Genomic DNA, 18,795 nt, shown 5'->3' on the forward strand with positions numbered 1-18,795 from the left:
CACTATTGCTCTACCCACCGTCAGCAGGGCGACTGCTGGGATTATCATCCTCTCCGTCCTCACCGCCGATCAGCCAATATTGGACTTGCTGGTGGGGGCGGGTGCCCGCGTCCCCCTCTGCGCGATTTGGCGCCGCTGCCTCGCCGCCTCTTGTAGGGTAACAGCACTATTGCTCTACCCACCGTCAGCAGGGCGACTGCTGGGATTATCATCCTCTCCGTCCTCACCGCCGATCAGCCAATATTGGACTTGCTGGTGGCGGCGGCAGCAGCGGCGGCGGGAGTCTCGCCGTCCCCCTTCCCCCGCCCCAGCCTCCCCACCATGTCCTAGAAAAGGTGAGTGCAGCGACAGTCACTTTGCGCTGACAGCGGCGAGAGGGGGCCCGGAGAGCGCAGGGGCGGCCCCGGGCAAGGCAGGTTGCGCGCCGAGGGCAGAGGGCGCGGGTTGGCGAGCGGAGGTGGGATGCGGGTAGGAGACGAGTTGCCCGCTGGCGGCCCTGGGGCAAGGGTGCTGGGTGGCGGGCGAGCGATCGCGGCGGCTGCCCCTGCACGGTTCTAACCTAGATTTTGCAAGAAGCTGAGATCCAGGGCAAGACCGGCCCTCCTCAAAGGAGGTAAAAACTTAGTAAAAGAGACACGTCCGTTCCTTTAATAATGAATAATTCGGCAACGCTTGAGGAACCGCCGCCGCCTCTCTTGCCCAGGCTCTAGGTCCGGGACTCCCCTTGCTCCCGCCCGCCGCCAGCGCTCTGCCGGGGTGCGATGGATGTCCGGCTCGCAGGGACGGGAGAGTGCGCGTGACGGTGGGTCCCTTGGGAAAGTTGGGATGCTCGGCGGGGACTCCTGGCTGTGGGGACGGCGGGGGCAGCTCCGCGCTGGGGACCGAGGAGCATTAGAGTCGGGGGTCAGGAGCAGCTCGTGGCGCCGCCGCTGTCGCCCCTTTCTCCAGGGAGTTCCCGACTGGAGCGGCTGAGAGTTCAAGTCTCCCTGGGTTAGGGGTCGGGAATCCCGAAGCTTAACTAACTGTAAGGAAAGGAGGGGCCTTTGGGCACAGGGTGTCCCCCCGCCCCCAGCCTCGGGCTTTGGCGGGCGCTAAGCGAGGGTAAGGCGGGAGGCCGCACAGCTGCCGCCGCCGGGCTGTGGGTCGCCGAGGGCCGGGGACCAGATTTAGGTGTATACGTCACTGATGCTGACTCCGGGCCAGCGGGGAGCCTAAAACGGGGCCTTATACGCGGAGCCTAAAAGTCCTTAGAAATCAAAGTTAAGAACCCCATCCTTTTGCTTAGTAACTGCAACATTTGGGTGGGCGGGAGGAGAATCGAGGAGGGGGCGGTTGGAGGGAAACCGAAATTTCCTCATGCAGACAACCGATCCTTCGAAAACAGTTTGGTTCCTTCCCCCCTCCTGCCTGTTTCTCCCACTTATGTGACCCACCCCCTCCACCCATTATAACGTGAATATCCTCGATGGTAAGCTTCCTTTCAAATTGAACTAGTGGAAAAATCCAATACTAAAGTAGTAAGTATAGTGACAAAATTTTAAGGAAGTAGAGGAGCAGCTCTTGACTCTGGCACTTTTTTCATTTTTCTTTTTCTTTCTTTTGTTTTTTCTTTTTTGTTTGTTTGTTTGGTTAGGGGTCTAAGGGATGGGAGGAAGGCTGTGTTTAAAGGGTTCTTCCAGCACGGTTAAAACAAGTACATTCAAATCGAGTGGGAACGTGATCGTCTTGCTCGCTGGCAGCGAAGGCTGCTGCTGCTCTGCTGAGAGGTAACTCTGGAGACAGTGGAAAGGGGCTGAGAGAGGAACCTCGGGGGTCGGGTGATCCCACCCAGAGTCCTCCCCGCGCGCGGACGCTGCTGGGCGGCGCCAGGGTCTGGGCTGCAGCTCACCTGGCGCTGCAGGTGGAGAGCGTGAGGGGACGACACTTTGCTCGCGGAAAAACCGACTTCTTCCGCGTCCCCACACTTTTCACATCTCTCCAGATATCCTGGGGTCGGCCAGAAGGAGAGCAGGGTGGACGTAAGCAAGTTTAGGCGGCCAAGCGATGGGGGTGGGGGCAGCGTGCGGAGGCCGCCTGATGTAGCCACCGCCCGGCACCCCAAGCTCCTGTCGCGGCTGCGGCTTTAAGGAAGCTGCCGAGTCCAGGCTGTGTCGCAGCAACTTTGTATCAGTCATGTCGCCCGCCTGGTGACTGACAGCTTGGATTGTCCAATAAGAAGCCCGCCAGACCCGTGCAGCGTGGAGCCTTGTTTCTCTTCGGGCCAATAGGAAGGGTTCAGGGGGGCGGGATAGCAACCTGAACTTTATCTGGACATGTGACCCGCTTTTAAAAGGGCCAGCCCTCCAGCTGGCCCACTCCCCCTCCGGGCTTTCGCCCGCCCTCTCTCCCTCCCTTTTTTGCCCGCCCTGGCCCTGCCCCTGCCCCCTCCTTTCAGCCCCTCCGCGCCCGGGGTGTCATTGGGCCCGGGAGACTGGAGCCAACTTCAGGCTGCTCAGAGGAAGCCCGTGCAGTCAGTCACCTGGGTGCAAGAGCGTTGCTGCCTCGGGCTCTCCCTCTGCAGGGAGAGCGGCACTCGCTGGCCTGGATGTGGTTGGATTTAGGGGGGCTCCGCAGCAGGGGTTTCGTGGCGGTGTCAAGTGTTGCAACAGGTAGACGGCGACAGACGGACCCCGGCCGAGGCAGGTGTGTAGGGGCGCGCGGCAGGGCAAAGCTTGCCCTGCTCAGCGTGCGGCCGCGGCGCGGGAGCGTGCACTTTGCAGGGAGAAGTGGCTGCGTAATCCGGAGGCACAGTCAGTATGGTGCTGTGTGCTTGTTGTTTTGTTTTGGTTTTCCACTTTTCTCCCCCTTTGGCCGCCAGAGGACTATTTTGGGAAAGTTTGGCCACTTTGGATAAATGCCCTCTAACTAGCAGCTTTTAACTGCCTTTGACAGTGGGAGGTCTACCACTCTTCCCTTTCCCCGAAGATGAATTTCGGATCATTTTCCCTGTACAATTTTTAAAGGACGTTTGAATACTATTTCTTTCCTTTATCAATTGCGGAAGCGCCCAATTCTCAGCGCAGGTGTAGCGGATAAGGGCAGTTGAAGGAGATATAGATCCTAATAGATCCTGTATAAAAGGAGCTCTGGAAATTCGTGCATTTCCCGTTCCCTAGCATTCGCGAAACTCTTGAGACAGGCTACGCTTCCTATGGCATTAATTGGAATTTTTAGGGCAAGGGAGAAGGGACGAAGCTTCTTTTGGTGGCATCCTTACTCTGCTACTGAATTTTAGGTGCGTGGCTTTGCCTACTCAATTTAAAAAGACCAGGTTTAAATAATAATGGTTTATGGCACCATCAATTTTAATTATTTATTATGACATAGGAGTTAGGAAAACTTTTGATAGCAGACGAGCTTTTGAAACCGCCGAATTTTAAAGGCACCAAATTGCTTCTTAACATTTTGTATTGCCATTTCTCTAGGTGCTGTTATTGATGATATTTACATAGTAATGATAACAGCATTCTCCATCTGTGAAGTCCTGCTGTGAAGTTTTAATTTTATGTTTGACATTGTGGCAGCTATTGTGGAAAAGCTTGAGAGAAGTTTTAAAAAATAATTTAAAGTGGAGCTTTTTCCTTTAAGGGAGGCATAGTTTTGTTTGGCGATTTTTGGAAAGATCAGGTGGCTCGGTAAATTAGGTGAGTGAATAGAAATCAGGTGTGCTCAGTTCTAACTGGTTCTCCCGCTCTCTTAGGTGACCTTGGGCAGATTTCTATCATTTACCTCATCTATAAAAGAGAGGAACCTGATAGTTCTGTAGTGGGGAATGACAAAAAATAGTTACGTATAGTGAACTTTCACAACTATGCAGCCTAGAGATGATTGTGAGATTCTTAAGCGTTAGTCTTTAAGGTGCCATATTATAGTGAAATAAATATTAAAAATGATGCCTTTTCTATCATTTCCATCATGATGAGATTGGGTTTTGGGGGATACTAAAAGTGAAAGTGTTTCCAGATAAAATACAAATTCGCAAGGATCTTTGTTAATATTCATGAAAAAAGTACTTCCTTATGGAAAAGGGCAATTTAACGCAGACTGTAAAACATAAAACTTTAAGGTTTTCCTTTGTGAAAATAGCATTTCTTTTGTGTTTGAGAGCATATGTATGGCTTAAAGTAGCACCTCCACCAGTGCTTTTCCTTATGTGAATTTTTTTTTATGATTCGGGGTGAGGCCCATTTGCATGAAAATTAAAAGTTCATAATTTTTTTGCATTTTTCCTAAGAGAATCTTTGGTATGGTTTCCACTGTGAGGCAGGCAAGCCTGATTTTTGTTAGATTTGTATACCTCTATCAGCTTCATTTTATACTTTAGTAACAAAAACTTTTTCTTTATCCTCTAGATATTAAGTTCTATGAGAATCATATTCATCGACTAGTATTTTCAGTATTCACTAGTAAGTACGGGTTGACTGAAATTCTGCTCAAGCCATGGTCATTGTGCCAGTTCCAAAAAGACAGCCTCGGTTTCCTGGATGACATAGGACATAAATTCCTAACCGGACCTATTTGTTTACAGAAAAGACTAATTAAAATACTAGGGAGACTCAACGTAAAATAATTCAATAATGCTATTTTTAAAAATATCTGATCTTAAAAAAATGTTTGCGTGGAAGCTGTGCAGATGCTAGATGTCTTGTCTTCTTTTGTGTTTGACTATTGCCAATCTGTATTGTTTCCTTTGTTGAGAGGTGCCTTAGGTTGGTAGACCAGAATACCTTAAACAAAGTAATTTAGATTTCAGCAAAACCTTTTGCAAATTCCTTAATGAGAATCCTGTCAATCATGTGGTGAAATACAGCCTATTCTATGTTATTAAGGGAGTTCAAGGTTAGCCAAACAGGACTAGGAGAGTTGTGATCAGCTGTATGATGTTAGCTGCTAAGGTGCTACCTTGTCCAGGGCTTTAAGACTGTCTTTGCTGCCCATCATCTCCCATATAGATTCTCTTCAGGTCTTCTGTAGCCTCACAAACGTGGGATTTGGTTCTTGCTTTAGGGCAGAGTGCCGAAAAGTGCAGAATCTTAGTAGATGTTCTTTGAGAAAAAGGTGCAGTGGTCAAATTATTTGAAGAATGCTGGATTAAAAAGTAAACAGAATCTCCCAGAGGTTTTGGTATGCAAATTTATATAGGGAAACCAAAAAAGCCAAGAGTGACCACCCTTCCCAAAGACAGTTTGGAAAATGGGTTTTGGAGAGAGGTCTGGGTGAGGGTCCCCCTTCAGACACAGGACAGAGAGCCCACTTGTCTATGACCAGGAAGAGAATGAGGCTGTGTGAGTGAGGCAGAGTGTGCCAGTGAAGGCCTTTGGGTAAGGTTGTTGAGACAAGAGTAACTTCCAGGCATCTGGTTAGATTGTGGTGCAGTTTGCCAAGAGAGTGAATGTGAATTTGGGGGTGGGTGGGGGGTGACATGTGCAGAAAATGTTCAGTTTTGAATACAAATAGACATATTAATCGTGGTGTTTAATGAATTTGGTTCTGAACCATTTATACCTTAGCTATATAGTCATTCATCTTTAGTATGGGGAAGACAGAATATTCTTAGGTAGACATAGAAGCAGCACATAATATTTACTGCTATTTTTCAATACATAGCTATGACTAAATGGTTTTTTAGTAAAGCATAAAAGGCCAGTCTTAGCTATTTGGATCCCAATTCACTGTTTTTTAGTTCAGTTTTCTGTCAACTTTTACTTGGCTTTCATCCACACCAAATCTTTTGGCTGGAATTACCATTAATAGATAACTACCTCAACCTTTGTAATTTTATTTATTTCCTACTGTTTTGTGATTGATTTTTGATTAGGAATTTATAGGATGTTCTTTAAGTGAAAATATACTACATAATTGGTAGATTTTAATGTTTGGAAATTGAGTATTGATATTGTAATAGTTGAAAATTTTTTGTGATCTATCTAATTGGGATACTGTAATGAAATTGATCATTTCTGCCCTTTCAGAACTGAAACTCTAGTGTAAAACACAGAAAAGTAAGAGGTAATTATAATACTTGGACAATTTGGACATTAAATTTCTTCATAGGGCTTTGTGCTATCTAATGCAAATTTACTTATGAGTCCAACTAAGATTTATCTTATGCAAATTTAGTAGCATTATTTTTCAATGTTAATTAATACATGTTCTGTAACAAAAGGATTTCCTTTTTTTGTTTGTTTGTTTGTTTGTTTTTTAAAACAAAGGGAAGGTAGGCAGGGTCAAGATAGTGGCAAAGAAGGGAAAGGATGAGAGGCCTAAAATAAAGCTTGTGTATAGAATTGCAGAAACAGCATCTTTTAGATCAGGACTTTTATTGAGCCATAGATTGTTTACAGACTTCGAAATGTTTGAAAACTGCATAATACAGATTTTAGGAGTTTTAAAATAGTAAAATGTAAAAATAAAATTTTACTGTGAGTGAGTTAATTTCCTTTAAGATGTGTTTCTTTAGAGTGGTGGTTGTCAGTCAAGGGTGATTTTGCCCCCCATGGGCATTTGGTAATGTCTGGAGACATTTTCAGTTGTCACAACTGGGGAGGCGAAATGCTACTGGCATCTAGTGGGTAGAGTTAGGGATACTGCTAAACACCTTAACAATGCATTGGGCAGACCTCCACAGCTAAGAATCATCAGGCCCAAAATGTCAATAGTGCCAAGATTGAGAAACTGATGGAGAGAGAGACTTGCTATCAAATTGTAGCTCCAACACTTAGTGGTTTGCCCGGTGCCTCAGTTTTCACACTTGTATTATTTGGATAATACTTTTATCAGTCATTCAGGGTTGTGTGTAAGGTTAAATGAGTTAATATACTGCATTAAATTATATGAGTAAGAATTATATCAATATAGCCTATTATGATGATTTTATCTGTGAAGTAAATTGATCTATAGAGTACATGGATATGGTTGTATATCTGAAACAACCTTATGGGTTGCTTGAGGATGGGGATTGTGTCTCTTTTGTTTATCACTACCTATTCACTGACTGGTCTAAGGTCAAGGATGTAGCAAGCACTTGATAAATATTGTTGAATGAATGAACGAATGCTTAAATTTTCAGGGCTCCTCTCAGACTTCTCCATTTACCATTGAGAGTAAACATTTTTGATTGTTGGTAGTCGTTCTAGCAGAGGTAGCACTGGTACCATGCACAGGTCAGGGTGCATGTCAAAGTCCTTGCCAGTACTGAAATACAGAGAAGACACCAGACATTCCTGAGTTGTCATACAGCACCTCTGAGCTATGGACCATCTTAATCAGAATATATAGATCCTGACTTTTCAGAACTGAGTTTAAATTATCTTCATCACTAGTCTATCTTAAGAAAGTCTTACTTCTAAAAAAAAATCACAAATTATTTTTCTATGATAACTCATTTGGTATGTTTGTGTTTGGAAAGAGTAACTTTAATTACATTTCCATATTGTTTTTAACACGGCCATGTATTAAATATGGAAGGCAGCTTCTATATGATCCATAGACTCCAAAGGCATTGGAGTCAGAAGATTGAGATTTAAACCCAACTTTGTCAATATGTCTTTGACTTTGGGCAAGCCACCCACTTCACTAAGTCCTCAGTTTCCTTTTTTTGCCTGCCTTAATTCCCAGAATTACTTTGAATGTCCAATAAGTTAACATTTGTAAATATTTTTTGCAGACTCTAAAGACTGTATTATAGCAAACATGTTACTTTTATTTAGATCCAAAAGAGTTTTATATGATCGCTTCTCTTGTTCTGACATCTGGACAAGCTGTAGTCAATACTCTGTTATGTCAGCATCCAAAAGGTAACAGTTTTAAATTGGCTAGAAATGTTGCTTATAATAAGTAGAAGGTGTTTCATGGCTCAGTAAACGCAATTTTAGAATTTCTTTTAGAGTAATATTGCTATAACTGACTCTAATTTTTTAATGTAAATTTATTTGTTAGTGATGGAGACCAAAGGCTACCACAGTCTCCCTGAAGGTCTAGATATGGAAAGACGGTGGGGTCAAGTTTCTCAGGCTGTGGAGCATTCTTCCCTGGGACCTACAGAGAGGACCGATGAGAATAACTACATGGAGATTGTCAACGTAAGCTGTGTTTCCGGTGCTATTCCAAACAACAGTACTCAAGGAAGCAGCAAAGAAAAACACGAACTACTCCCTTGCCTTCAGCAAGACAATAATCGGCCTGGGATTTTAACAGCTGATATTAAAACTGAGCTGGAATCTAAGGAACTTTCAGCAACTGTAGCTGAGTCCATGGGTTTATATATGGATTCTGTAAGAGATGCTGACTATTCCTATGAACAGCAGAACCAGCAAGGAAGCATGAGTCCAGCTAAGATTTATCAGAATGTTGAACAGCTGGTGAAATTTTACAAAGGAAATGGCCATCGTCCTTCCACTCTAAGTTGTGTGAACAGGCCCTTGAGATCATTTATGTCTGACTCTGGGAGCTCCATGAATGGTGGCGTCATGCGCGCCATTGTTAAAAGCCCTATCATGTGTCATGAGAAAAGCCCGTCTGTTTGCAGCCCTCTGAACATGACATCTTCAGTTTGCAGCCCTGCTGGAATCAACTCTGTGTCCTCCACCACAGCCAGCTTTGGCAATTTTCCAGTGCACAGCCCAATCACCCAGGGAACTCCTCTGACATGCTCTCCTAATGTTGAAAATCGAGGCTCCAGGTCGCACAGCCCTGCACATGCTAGCAACGTGGGCTCTCCTCTCTCAAGTCCGTTAAGTAGCATGAAATCCTCACTTTCCAGCCCTCCAAGTCACTGCAGTGTAAAATCTCCAGTCTCCAGTCCCAATAACGTCACTCTGAGATCCTCTGTGTCTAGCCCTGCAAATATCAACAACTCAAGGTGCTCTGTTTCCAGCCCTTCCAACGCTAATAACAGATCCACGCTTTCCAGTCCGGCAGCCAGTACTGTGGGATCTATCTGTAGCCCTGTAAACAATGCCTTCAGCTACACTGCTTCTGGCACCTCTGCTGGATCCAGTACATCACGGGATGTGGTTCCCAGTCCAGACACACAGGAGAAAGGTGCTCAAGAGGTCCCTTTTCCTAAGACTGAGGAAGTAGAGAGTGCCATCTCAAATGGTGTGACTGGCCAGCTTAATATTGTCCAGTACATAAAACCAGAACCAGATGGAGCTTTTAGCAGCTCATGTCTAGGAGGAAATAGCAAAATAAATTCAGATTCTCCATTCTCAGTACCAATAAAGCAAGAATCAACCAAGCATTCATGTTCGGGCACCTCTTTTAAAGGGAATCCAACAGTAAACCCATTTCCATTTATGGATGGCTCGTATTTTTCCTTTATGGATGATAAAGACTATTATTCCCTATCAGGAATTTTAGGACCACCTGTGCCCGGCTTTGATGGTAACTGTGAAGGCAGCGGATTCCCAGTGGGTATTAAACAAGAACCAGATGATGGGAGCTATTACCCGGAGGCCAGCATCCCTTCCTCTGCCATTGTTGGGGTGAATTCAGGTGGACAGTCCTTCCACTACAGGATTGGTGCTCAGGGTACAATATCTTTATCGCGATCGGCTAGAGACCAATCTTTCCAACACCTGAGTTCCTTTCCTCCTGTCAATACTTTAGTGGAGTCATGGAAATCACATGGTGACCTGTCGTCTAGAAGAAGTGATGGGTATCCGGTCTTAGAATACATTCCAGAAAATGTATCAAGGTAAGTTGGTTTTCTCCATTTTTTTGGAAGTCATGGCTTTATGCATGTTGAAGGTTAGCATTATCTTTACAGTCGATAAATTTAAACACATTTCAGATTATTGTTTTAAGGATGGTCATATGATCCCTTTTGCATGTTGATATAATGTTATTTTTTTGAAGTAGAGGAAAAAAACGTTCTAAAATGTCTTAGAAAATATCTACGTTGATTTTGAAGAGGCATATGTAGGTGTCTCCCACTCCCCATTGCCTGTTTTAGGTGTTTAGAAAATTTATGTTTTACTGGCAGTTACTGTGTAAATATAGTAATTTAGCAGAATACTCGATTTTTTTTCCTTTAGCTGTTTGCTGGTTGACTAATGTTGCTTGAAGGTAGTTTATTTGTGGTCTTAGTCTTTTTTTTATTATGGCTTTCTTTATTAATCATCACTTCATCGGTTGTGAAAAATAAAATTGAATCCTGTATTTGTTACTCACAAGCTTCCCTCCCTTCTGCCCTTTTCTGGGTAGGTTAATTATATGAAAGTTGTGGTTTTTCAATACAAATAAATCATTTCGTTAACTGTTGAGGGCTTTTAAAGACTCAGCATATCTAAAATTACTAAGTGGACAATCTTGCTTTCTTACTTATATTGGAAGTGAAATATGTCACTGCAGTTTTGAATTGGTATATTTATAACTTTTCAGATCTGCAAGAAGACATATTTTATTTACTGTAAAATATCTCTTGGCTTTCCTTGTTGCAGATATCATGTTGTATATATTTAGAAAAAACAAGGAAGAGGTTTTAGATATGACTATAAAGGGTGGTTCTAAGTTATACAGTGAATACTTGGATTGGACTTTGCTTCAGTACTGTTTTTATTACATGGTTGTGATAAATTATTCCTTTATGGACTATATAAAGAATAGATTTCCTTGGTATAGTTCATTCCTTTGGCATCCAGAACTATGTGGATATTTTCCTTTATTTCGTTAAAAATTATCTTGTGGGGAATATGTCCATCCCATTAACAGGATACAGGGTTTACATGTATTGCTGTGGCTTTCTCCTCCTCTGTTTTTTTCCCAAACCAAAAGCAAAAATTTTAATTTATGCATTATTTTCATTGTCACTGCCTCAAACCTTGCTTTTCTTGCTTTTATGGAAGCAAACATTTCATAAAGGATACATTTTTTTTTTAATTGAGACGGATACATTTTTATAGTTTCCCCATAGTATGAACTATTCAATCATATTCTAATGCTGTCTCTTTAAATTATAAGCCCTAACACAAGTCATGAGGTAGCATGGCTGCCATCAGAACCAAACTGAGCTGTGTTTTACTGCTATTGCTTTGCTTTACTTTTAGAGAAGGAAATTTTTTCGTGTGATGTGAATATTTTTGTAAAAGATGTTTTTAGTAAACTGGTATGAGGTAGTATAGCCTGGTAGTTAACAGCATGCCTGGTTGAAATCCCAACTCTGCTACTTAATTGTTTAGTCTTCTCAGCTGTATAAAGGAAGTAAATAGTACCCATCTCAAAGGTAGTTTAGACAATTTAAGTGAGTTAATTTATGAGAAATACTTTGAATTCCTTTCGATATGTTAGTGTGCATTGTATATGTTTTAGCTATTATGAAACGGTTTTATACTTTTTAGTTTTCATATTTTTAGTTTTTTTCCTTCATTATATGAAATTCCCCAGAATCTTATAAATACTTAAAATATTTAAGTGTTTGTTAAATATTTGTTAATTTCTTACGATTAAGCTCATTTTTAAAAAATGATTATGCACTATACCTTTGTTATTACAGTTCTATTTATGCTTTGTTAGTTTTGAAAACTATTTCTTTGAATAATGATGTTTCTGGTAGAAATGTTACAGATGCAGTAAGCTAAAATGATTAGTTGTCTCTTATGTTTGTTCTATATCCCTGTTTCTACTATTTTAAATGTACTTTTTCTGCTCAATTCATGAAGCCCCTCCTGATGGTCCAAGAACCCATGCATAGCCTTAGACATGTTAGTATGAATTAGTGACCTTGAGCCTATCCCGCATTTGTGGGCACAGGAAGTGTTGTCTTGTGTCTCCTTTTGAGTATTCCAAAATTCCTTATGTATTTGTTAATACAGTCAATAAGGATTCATTCTGCTTATATACGTACTGGTTTTGTGCCAGCTAAATTTCCTAAAAACTTTAACTTAAAGCTTTATGAGAGATTTGACATCTCTTATAGATTACTGATTCTTTACAGCTTTTCTTGGTGAATAGTATCCAAACCTATTTGTTTTGATGATTATCAGAGTAAAAGCTCAAGGATCAGAGGAAATTTTGATGTTTTTCTAGAGTTCAGTCTGCATGTTATAGTATTTAAACTCTTCCAAGTATCATCCTTAGTCTCTTATTTTGAACAAAAAGCCCAACCTTTTTGCCTATTTCTTAAAATATGATGATAACTCATTTTGGGGAATGTTGAATAGATTAATGAATTAAATATCATAAAGGATTAAGGCAGGGTATACTGCTTCTAGGTTTAATAGTATCCTTCATCATTAGGTTGAACCTTGAACTACAGTATTTTCTGGTAGATCTCAAATCGTGGTTAGAGGGTTCCTGAGACCTTTTCAAGGAAGTTCACACAGTCAGAAATCATGCTTTGGTCAAATATCCACTCAAAATGGAACACAGACCAATGGATTTTGATATAATCGTGTAGGAAAAGTTCACTGATACTGTTTCAGATTCCACATTGAAACTAACCTTTAAGGAACTATTCAGTGTGAATTTTCAGTATAATATCAAAGATTCATATCTACAATTATCTGAAATGACCATTAAAATATTCTTTCCGTTTCCCAACAACATATCTATATGAGACCAGATTTTCTTTATATACTTGAAGAAAAACATAGCACCACAGGTAGCAATGAAAATCCAGCAGTCTTCTATTAAGTGTGACAGTGGTCTTGCAAAAATGTTAAACAGTGCCACTCTTGTCACTAAGGACTTTTGTTTGGGGAAATATTGTTTCATAAACAGTTTTCATATTGTTTATGTTAATAAGTAATGACTTATTTTTAAATGATTTTAAAACATTTGTTTTAATTTTTAATTTAAACTAATTTAATATTAGTTCTAATTTTTAATTTAAATAATTTATTTTTAGTTTTAATTTCCAGTGTGGTAGCAATAACTGTAACTCACATAAACAAATGCTCTTTGGGATCCTTCATACTTTTTAAGAATGAAAAGGAATTCTGAGATCCAGAAGCTGAGAACTGCTGGTTTTTACTCTTCTATACACCCTTTGGAGGTTAATGAAGAAAGAAGATATTACATTATTTGTATTAGCATTACTGAATATTATTCTGAGGAAGGAGTGTCTATTCCAATAGGAAAAATGATTCTTGCCCAGGTTAATTTTTTAAACTGACAGAAATGAGTAATGGCTGTGAGGTGTGTGTTGTCTTTATTTCAGTCTGTGGGCATTCCATGAGAGTGGTGACGAAAGTCATCTGTTAATAATTTCCAGTGAATGGATTGTCTAGTGCCAAATTGTAAAGTAAATTCTGACAAAGCTTAATGTAAAGCCCTTAGAATGGACACTGGACCTAGTTGTGTCAGGTAGATTAGAACTCCCCTGTCTGCTTGGACATCAACAAAACTGCTCTGAGCCTCAGTTTCTTCATTTTAAAGTGATTAAGTTGAACTAATTGCTTTGCTAATCACTAATGTGCTTCAAGAGTTACTAGTGTAATTTCCTTTGAAGAATTGAAATAGAGTATCTTTTAACATAACTTGTTAATCTAGTTTCAAGTATTTTGTAGTCTCAAATCTAGCTTCATGATTTTCAGGTTAGTCTGGGGAGAAAAATATCGTTTCCATTTACCATTTTAAAGTAAAAATGAGGAGGGGTGATCTATGATTTCACTTAAAAGAGGAGCAGTTGTGTTTTTTTAAAACCAGATCAAAAAAATAAACTCTGAAACTTACTATGAATTCCTTGTTCTTTTTATTTACACAATTCCTCATGGAAACAGGGCATTTCTGTTGACATAACACTGGCTGTTTATGGCGATAGTCATAGTCACTTTGATAGCATCGTAACACAGGGCTAACGTTGACTTAGACTTTTAACTGTAAAGTTTACTATTTCAAAGGGCATATTCTGGTAGGTTTCAAGACAAGTAATTAGGTATTTATCTTAATATGTGCTGATTTTGTTTTTCACAATAGAATGAAACAGTTTAGTAAATAACCTATATGTATTCTTTTATTTTTCAATTGCCCCTGAAGTTTCCTTGAAACTCACATCGTATGACAAACCAAAGCATCAGAATTTGGGGAGTTTGTGACAAAGTTTGCCCTTTTACCAAACTTTCAGAATAAGCAGCTGTGACGTAAATATTTCTGTGTAATGCAATGTATGAAAGAATGGTGGGATGTGTGTCTGAGAGAGAGAGATTGTATTGGTGCTTACTCTAATAAATAAATCCATTATAGCATTGCTTAGGTCATTTGGGAATGAAAACATGTAACTTTCTTTTACTTATTATGTGTCTCATAATATTTTGATTTTGAAGTTGCTAATGTACCTAGAATTCCACCAGGTAAATATTTTTATAAATTATTTAAAAATGAGAGTTGTTTCTCCTGATATTCATTTTTTATTCACTTATGATATTTCAGGGAAGAGTGGTGATAATAAAAAAATTAAGCATTTTATAATACACAAATCAGTATGTACAGTGTACTTTTGTGAGTTTTATTTTTAAACATCACAAATATCATAGGCTTATATGTCAGTATGTCTGCCTCTTATCATGTAAAATATTGGTTTATTATTTACACCATACTTTAAAAATGGTGCTGAGATAAAAGCCATGGTTTCAGTTAGATAACCTCAAATTATTCAACTTAATGCAGTTTTCATAGCAGCGACATACTAGGGACTTAGACTTTTGAATGTAAAGTTCTTATGGAGATATCACTTATAGATTTAATATTCAATATTGCCTTTTGCAATATTGTAATTCTAGGTGTGTCTGACCTTTTCTGTCCTTAGAATGTTGGAGTAATAGCAGATGTTATATTGATCACCACTAATTTAGGAGCAACACTTTGCTTCTCTTCATACTTTGATGTCATTATGTTTTTCTGCAAAATAATACTTTTTTTCTTCACTTTCAGCTGTTGCTTTAGTTTTGTACTACTCATTTGCTGATAAAAATTTACCCCTACTGCTAAACAACATATCATTTTGTTTCATTTACTAAATTCAATTGAGAGAAAAATATTACATTTAAATGTAGTCATTAACTTGGATATCTTTGATAACATTCCAACATTTATTAATGAAAACCGAGGAAAAATATAAGCATGTTAAATGGATAGTGTCTTCATTTAAAACATTAGGGTCTCCGGTTTTAAACTTGTGAAGTATAGGATTTGTTTTTAGTTTTAAAAGTTTTATTTTGTTCCTTATATAGTAAGGTAATGATGAAGTTAAAATGGAATTACATATAAGCACTTAATTAATTTATGCTCTGGAAACCTCTGGATTTATGATCGATGGTGGTATGGCTAAGGCCAAAATTTTTATGTAGAAAAGTGGTAGAAATTGTTTGTATTTTATGCTAGAAATAGAAAACTGTAGTTTAAGGAAGGAAACAGGACAAACAAAAAGTAATTTGAATGCTTAAAAAGTTAATACCTTAGGGAGGGAGTATGAGATAATAGCTGGCCATCTGGATTCATAACTGTGGCCATGACTTAATTTCATGTCTGATGAATACTTCATCAGTATGTAATGAATATTCACCTTATATATTAGGAGTTTTTGAGATAAATATACAAAAACTGTGATATGAAACTGAAATTTGGCTCGTAAGTGACAAAATTGACTTTAGATATTCCGGCAGAGAGAGGCTATATGGGCAAGTCTTGGAAAATGGGGAGGTGGGGGATGATCAGAGTTGGTATTTACACTTAGTGTTGAAAATATTGCAGGGAGTGGGGAGTGAGTACTTACTGGAGGAGGGAGCTCTATGAGCAAAATCCTGGAGATAGGGAGAAAACACTGAGTGTGGCTGAGCCGCATGGTGGGCTGTGATGTCGTGTTGGGGGTAAGAAAACCTGGAAGAGGCTAATTGGAACTAGAGGGAGTTGAACTTGAAACTTACACTAAGAAATTTGTACTTAATTTGGTAGGTAGTGAGTTGTTATGGAAATATTGGAGCAGGACATGGCAGGAGAGGAAGTGCACTTGGGGAAACCTTATTGGGCAGCGTGTTTGTAGGGTGGATTGGAGCATAAAGAGCCTTGTTAAGAAATTATTCCGGCTGTGTAGAAGGATGAGAGCTAGACTGTCTGGAGTAAGGATGTAGGGGGTAATAGAAAGAAGGGGACAGGTTTGAGATACTACAGAAAAAGCTTATGTAAGTGTCTATCTTTTGTGTAAAAATTTATTTTGAAATAATCACAGATCTACAAAAATGTATATTACAGAGAACTCCTATCATCAAGGACATTCACTTACATAACCAGAATATAACCATCAAAATCCAGAAATTAGTATGGGTAAGTTACTAGCGTCTACTGTTTTGCAGTTTGTCCCAGTAATTCCTTTTATAGCGAAAGGATCCAGTTCAGAATTATGTGTTGTGCTTAGTTGTCATGTCTCTTTAGTCTGGGATAGTTCCTCAGTCTTTTCTAGATTTCATGACTTGATACTGCTTTTGAAAATTAAAGGGCAGTTATTTGGTAGAAAGTATTTCCATTGGTTTTTCTGGTATGTTTCCTCATGATTAGATTCAACAGATGTACCTTTGGCAGGAATATCATGGTCTCCCCAACCTTAGCATCAGCTTTTATACCACCGTCTCCTGCTGGAATGGAAGGATAATATAACAGAAAGACAGAAGGGCAGGATTCTACTCCCAGCTCTGTTTTGTGCATTCTTCTCATTGCGTCCTGTCAGGTGGCATGTGACTTCTGTTTGTGTTATTACTGTACTTAGACCACTTGATTCAGGTGCTGTTTGCAGGGTTTCTCCATGATAAAGTTACTCTTTTCCTTTTGCGATTATAATATATTTTGTGGAAGGTACTTTGAAGCTGTGTAAGCACCCCATTCGTCATCAGCATTTGTTTATTCACGTATTTATGTATATCGGCATGGCATCATTGTTTTTTGTTTTGTGAAGTGAGTTACCTACAGACTATTACTGTCCTAATTTTTGATGGTCAGAATATTCCTTATTAAGCCAATGGAAGCCCGTTGAGGGTGGTTTCTGTGTCCCTTTGCCTTGTCCCCATCATTCCTTGAGTACATCCTTGCTTTAGGCCCATCTTGTACTTTTCCTGACCTAGATCTGGAATTGGCCATTTCTTCAAGGAGGGTCCCTATCCCTAAAGACATTTTCCTCTTTCTGATTAAAGTCTAATGCCACATTCTGGGTCATAGGGACACCCTCCGTTTCTATGGCTGACCTCGTTATCCCACCTAGGCACAGACTCCCGTGCAGGGCTGTCGTCACCCTGCTGGGGCTCGGACACCCTCCACTAGACCACACAAACACACAGGTGCCCTCCTGTCTCTGCTTGACTCTGACCTTCCACATCAGGTTTCCGAGCCACCCTTGGGCTTGATAGACCCAACTGTAAGCCACCGCAGTTGGCCACCCCCTTTCCCCTCTGTGGATACCTACTTTGCTGTGCCTTATGTAATAATTTTAGGACTACATTGTTAAGGAAGAGGAAGGGGAGGAGTTGATATTTGAGTAGAAATAGTAAAGTATGTGGAAATTTGGCAAAAACATCATGTTGTGAGCTTAACTCTCATTGATAATGGTGAGTAATTAAGAGAAATGAAGAGGTCAGCCAGGCACCGTGTACTTCCAGCACTTTGGGTGGCCAAGATGGGCGCATCACTTGAGGCCAGGAGTTCGAGACCAGCCTGGCCAACATGGTGAAACCCCATCTCTACTAAAAATACAAATATTAGCCAGGCATGGTGGTTTGTGTCTGTAATCCTAGCTACTCAGGAGGCTGAGATGCGAGAATTGCTTGAACATGGCAGGTGGACGTTGCAGTGAACCAAGACTGTGCCTCTGCATTTCAGCCTGGGTGACAGAGCGAGATTCTGTCTCAAAAAACAAAAAAAGAAAAAAAAGAAAAAAGAAAAAAAGAAATGAAGAGGTCAAGAATAGGTTTGGAGCAGAAGTACTGTTACCTTGGCTACATGAGTTTTAAGTGCCAGAGCTACCTATGATTGGAAATATTCTTCATATAGGTGGCAATGTTGGTCTGGAGGTCAGGGAGGCCTCTTCATAGGAATTGCAATTGAGGGAGTCAATGTGGATGCTGTTAGGTTGGTGCAAAAGTAGTTGTGGTTTTTGCTATTGAAAGTAATATTACCCAGGGAGGGAATGTATATAGTGACTCAAGTACAGTTTAAAGTGTGTTTTGTTAGGAACTTGGAGGACTAGTGCCCCACTAAGAAGATGAGCAACACATCCTAATAAAGGAGACAGAATTATGTAGAGAACGAAGATCATGCTAAGTCATAGATGCCAAAGGGAAGAATCAAGTAGTCTTAGAATTTCCAATAGAAGGACTCTAAGACTATCTAGAAATCTGACCCGCTGTGGGCACGGATGCTGAAACTAACGCCCAGAGAAACAACATGGCTTTTCCAGTATCATACAAAGTAGCTAGTAACACAGCTGGGAATAGAATCCTGCCTTTTTGTCTTTGTTACCTTATCCTTTTCTTCCAGTGGGAGATAGTGGTACAAAATCTGATGAGAGGGTTCGGAAGACCAGGAATAGAACCTGAGAGCTGTTGACAGATGGGTGTTGGTGATTGTCAAGAAGGGGTTGGATTGGATTGTAATTGGCTAAGGAGTAAATGAGCATTGAAGAGGAGAACCTGGGGCATGGGGCGAAGGCACAGTGCTTACTCTTGGGAGTATGTTTGCTTTGTCATCTGTTTTGGTGACAAAGCAAAAGTGGTTAAAGGGAAGAGATGGTAGCGCAAAGAAATGGCAGTTTCAGAGTAAGGATTTTGTTCGACA

The 18,795-nt window shown here is 40.4% G+C and overlaps 1 protein-coding gene across 2 annotated transcripts in view; it reads left to right on the plus strand.

The window, feature by feature from the left end:
- The first annotated feature begins 174 nt into the window (after nucleotides 1-174).
- The window catches only part of NR3C2 (nuclear receptor subfamily 3, group C, member 2), a 359,380-nt gene continuing 340,759 nt past the window's right edge, over nucleotides 175-18,795 (plus strand). Inside the window, exons 1-2 of one of the 2 annotated variants that reach the window (XM_011956685.1) lie at nucleotides 175-335; nucleotides 7,978-9,736. In XM_011956685.1, coding sequence (XP_011812075.1) covers nucleotides 7,980-9,736 — 1,757 coding nt within the window. In that variant the 5' untranslated portion in view covers nucleotides 175-335; nucleotides 7,978-7,979. Of the gene's footprint in view, nucleotides 336-2,327; nucleotides 2,683-7,977; nucleotides 9,737-18,795 lie in introns of those variants that run through there. The other variant, XM_011956695.1, reaches the window with a different exon arrangement.

This window comes from Colobus angolensis, unplaced genomic scaffold (genome assembly GCF_000951035.1).
Source record: "Colobus angolensis palliatus isolate OR3802 unplaced genomic scaffold, Cang.pa_1.0 Scaffold111, whole genome shotgun sequence".
NCBI lineage: Eukaryota > Metazoa > Chordata > Mammalia > Primates > Cercopithecidae > Colobus > Colobus angolensis.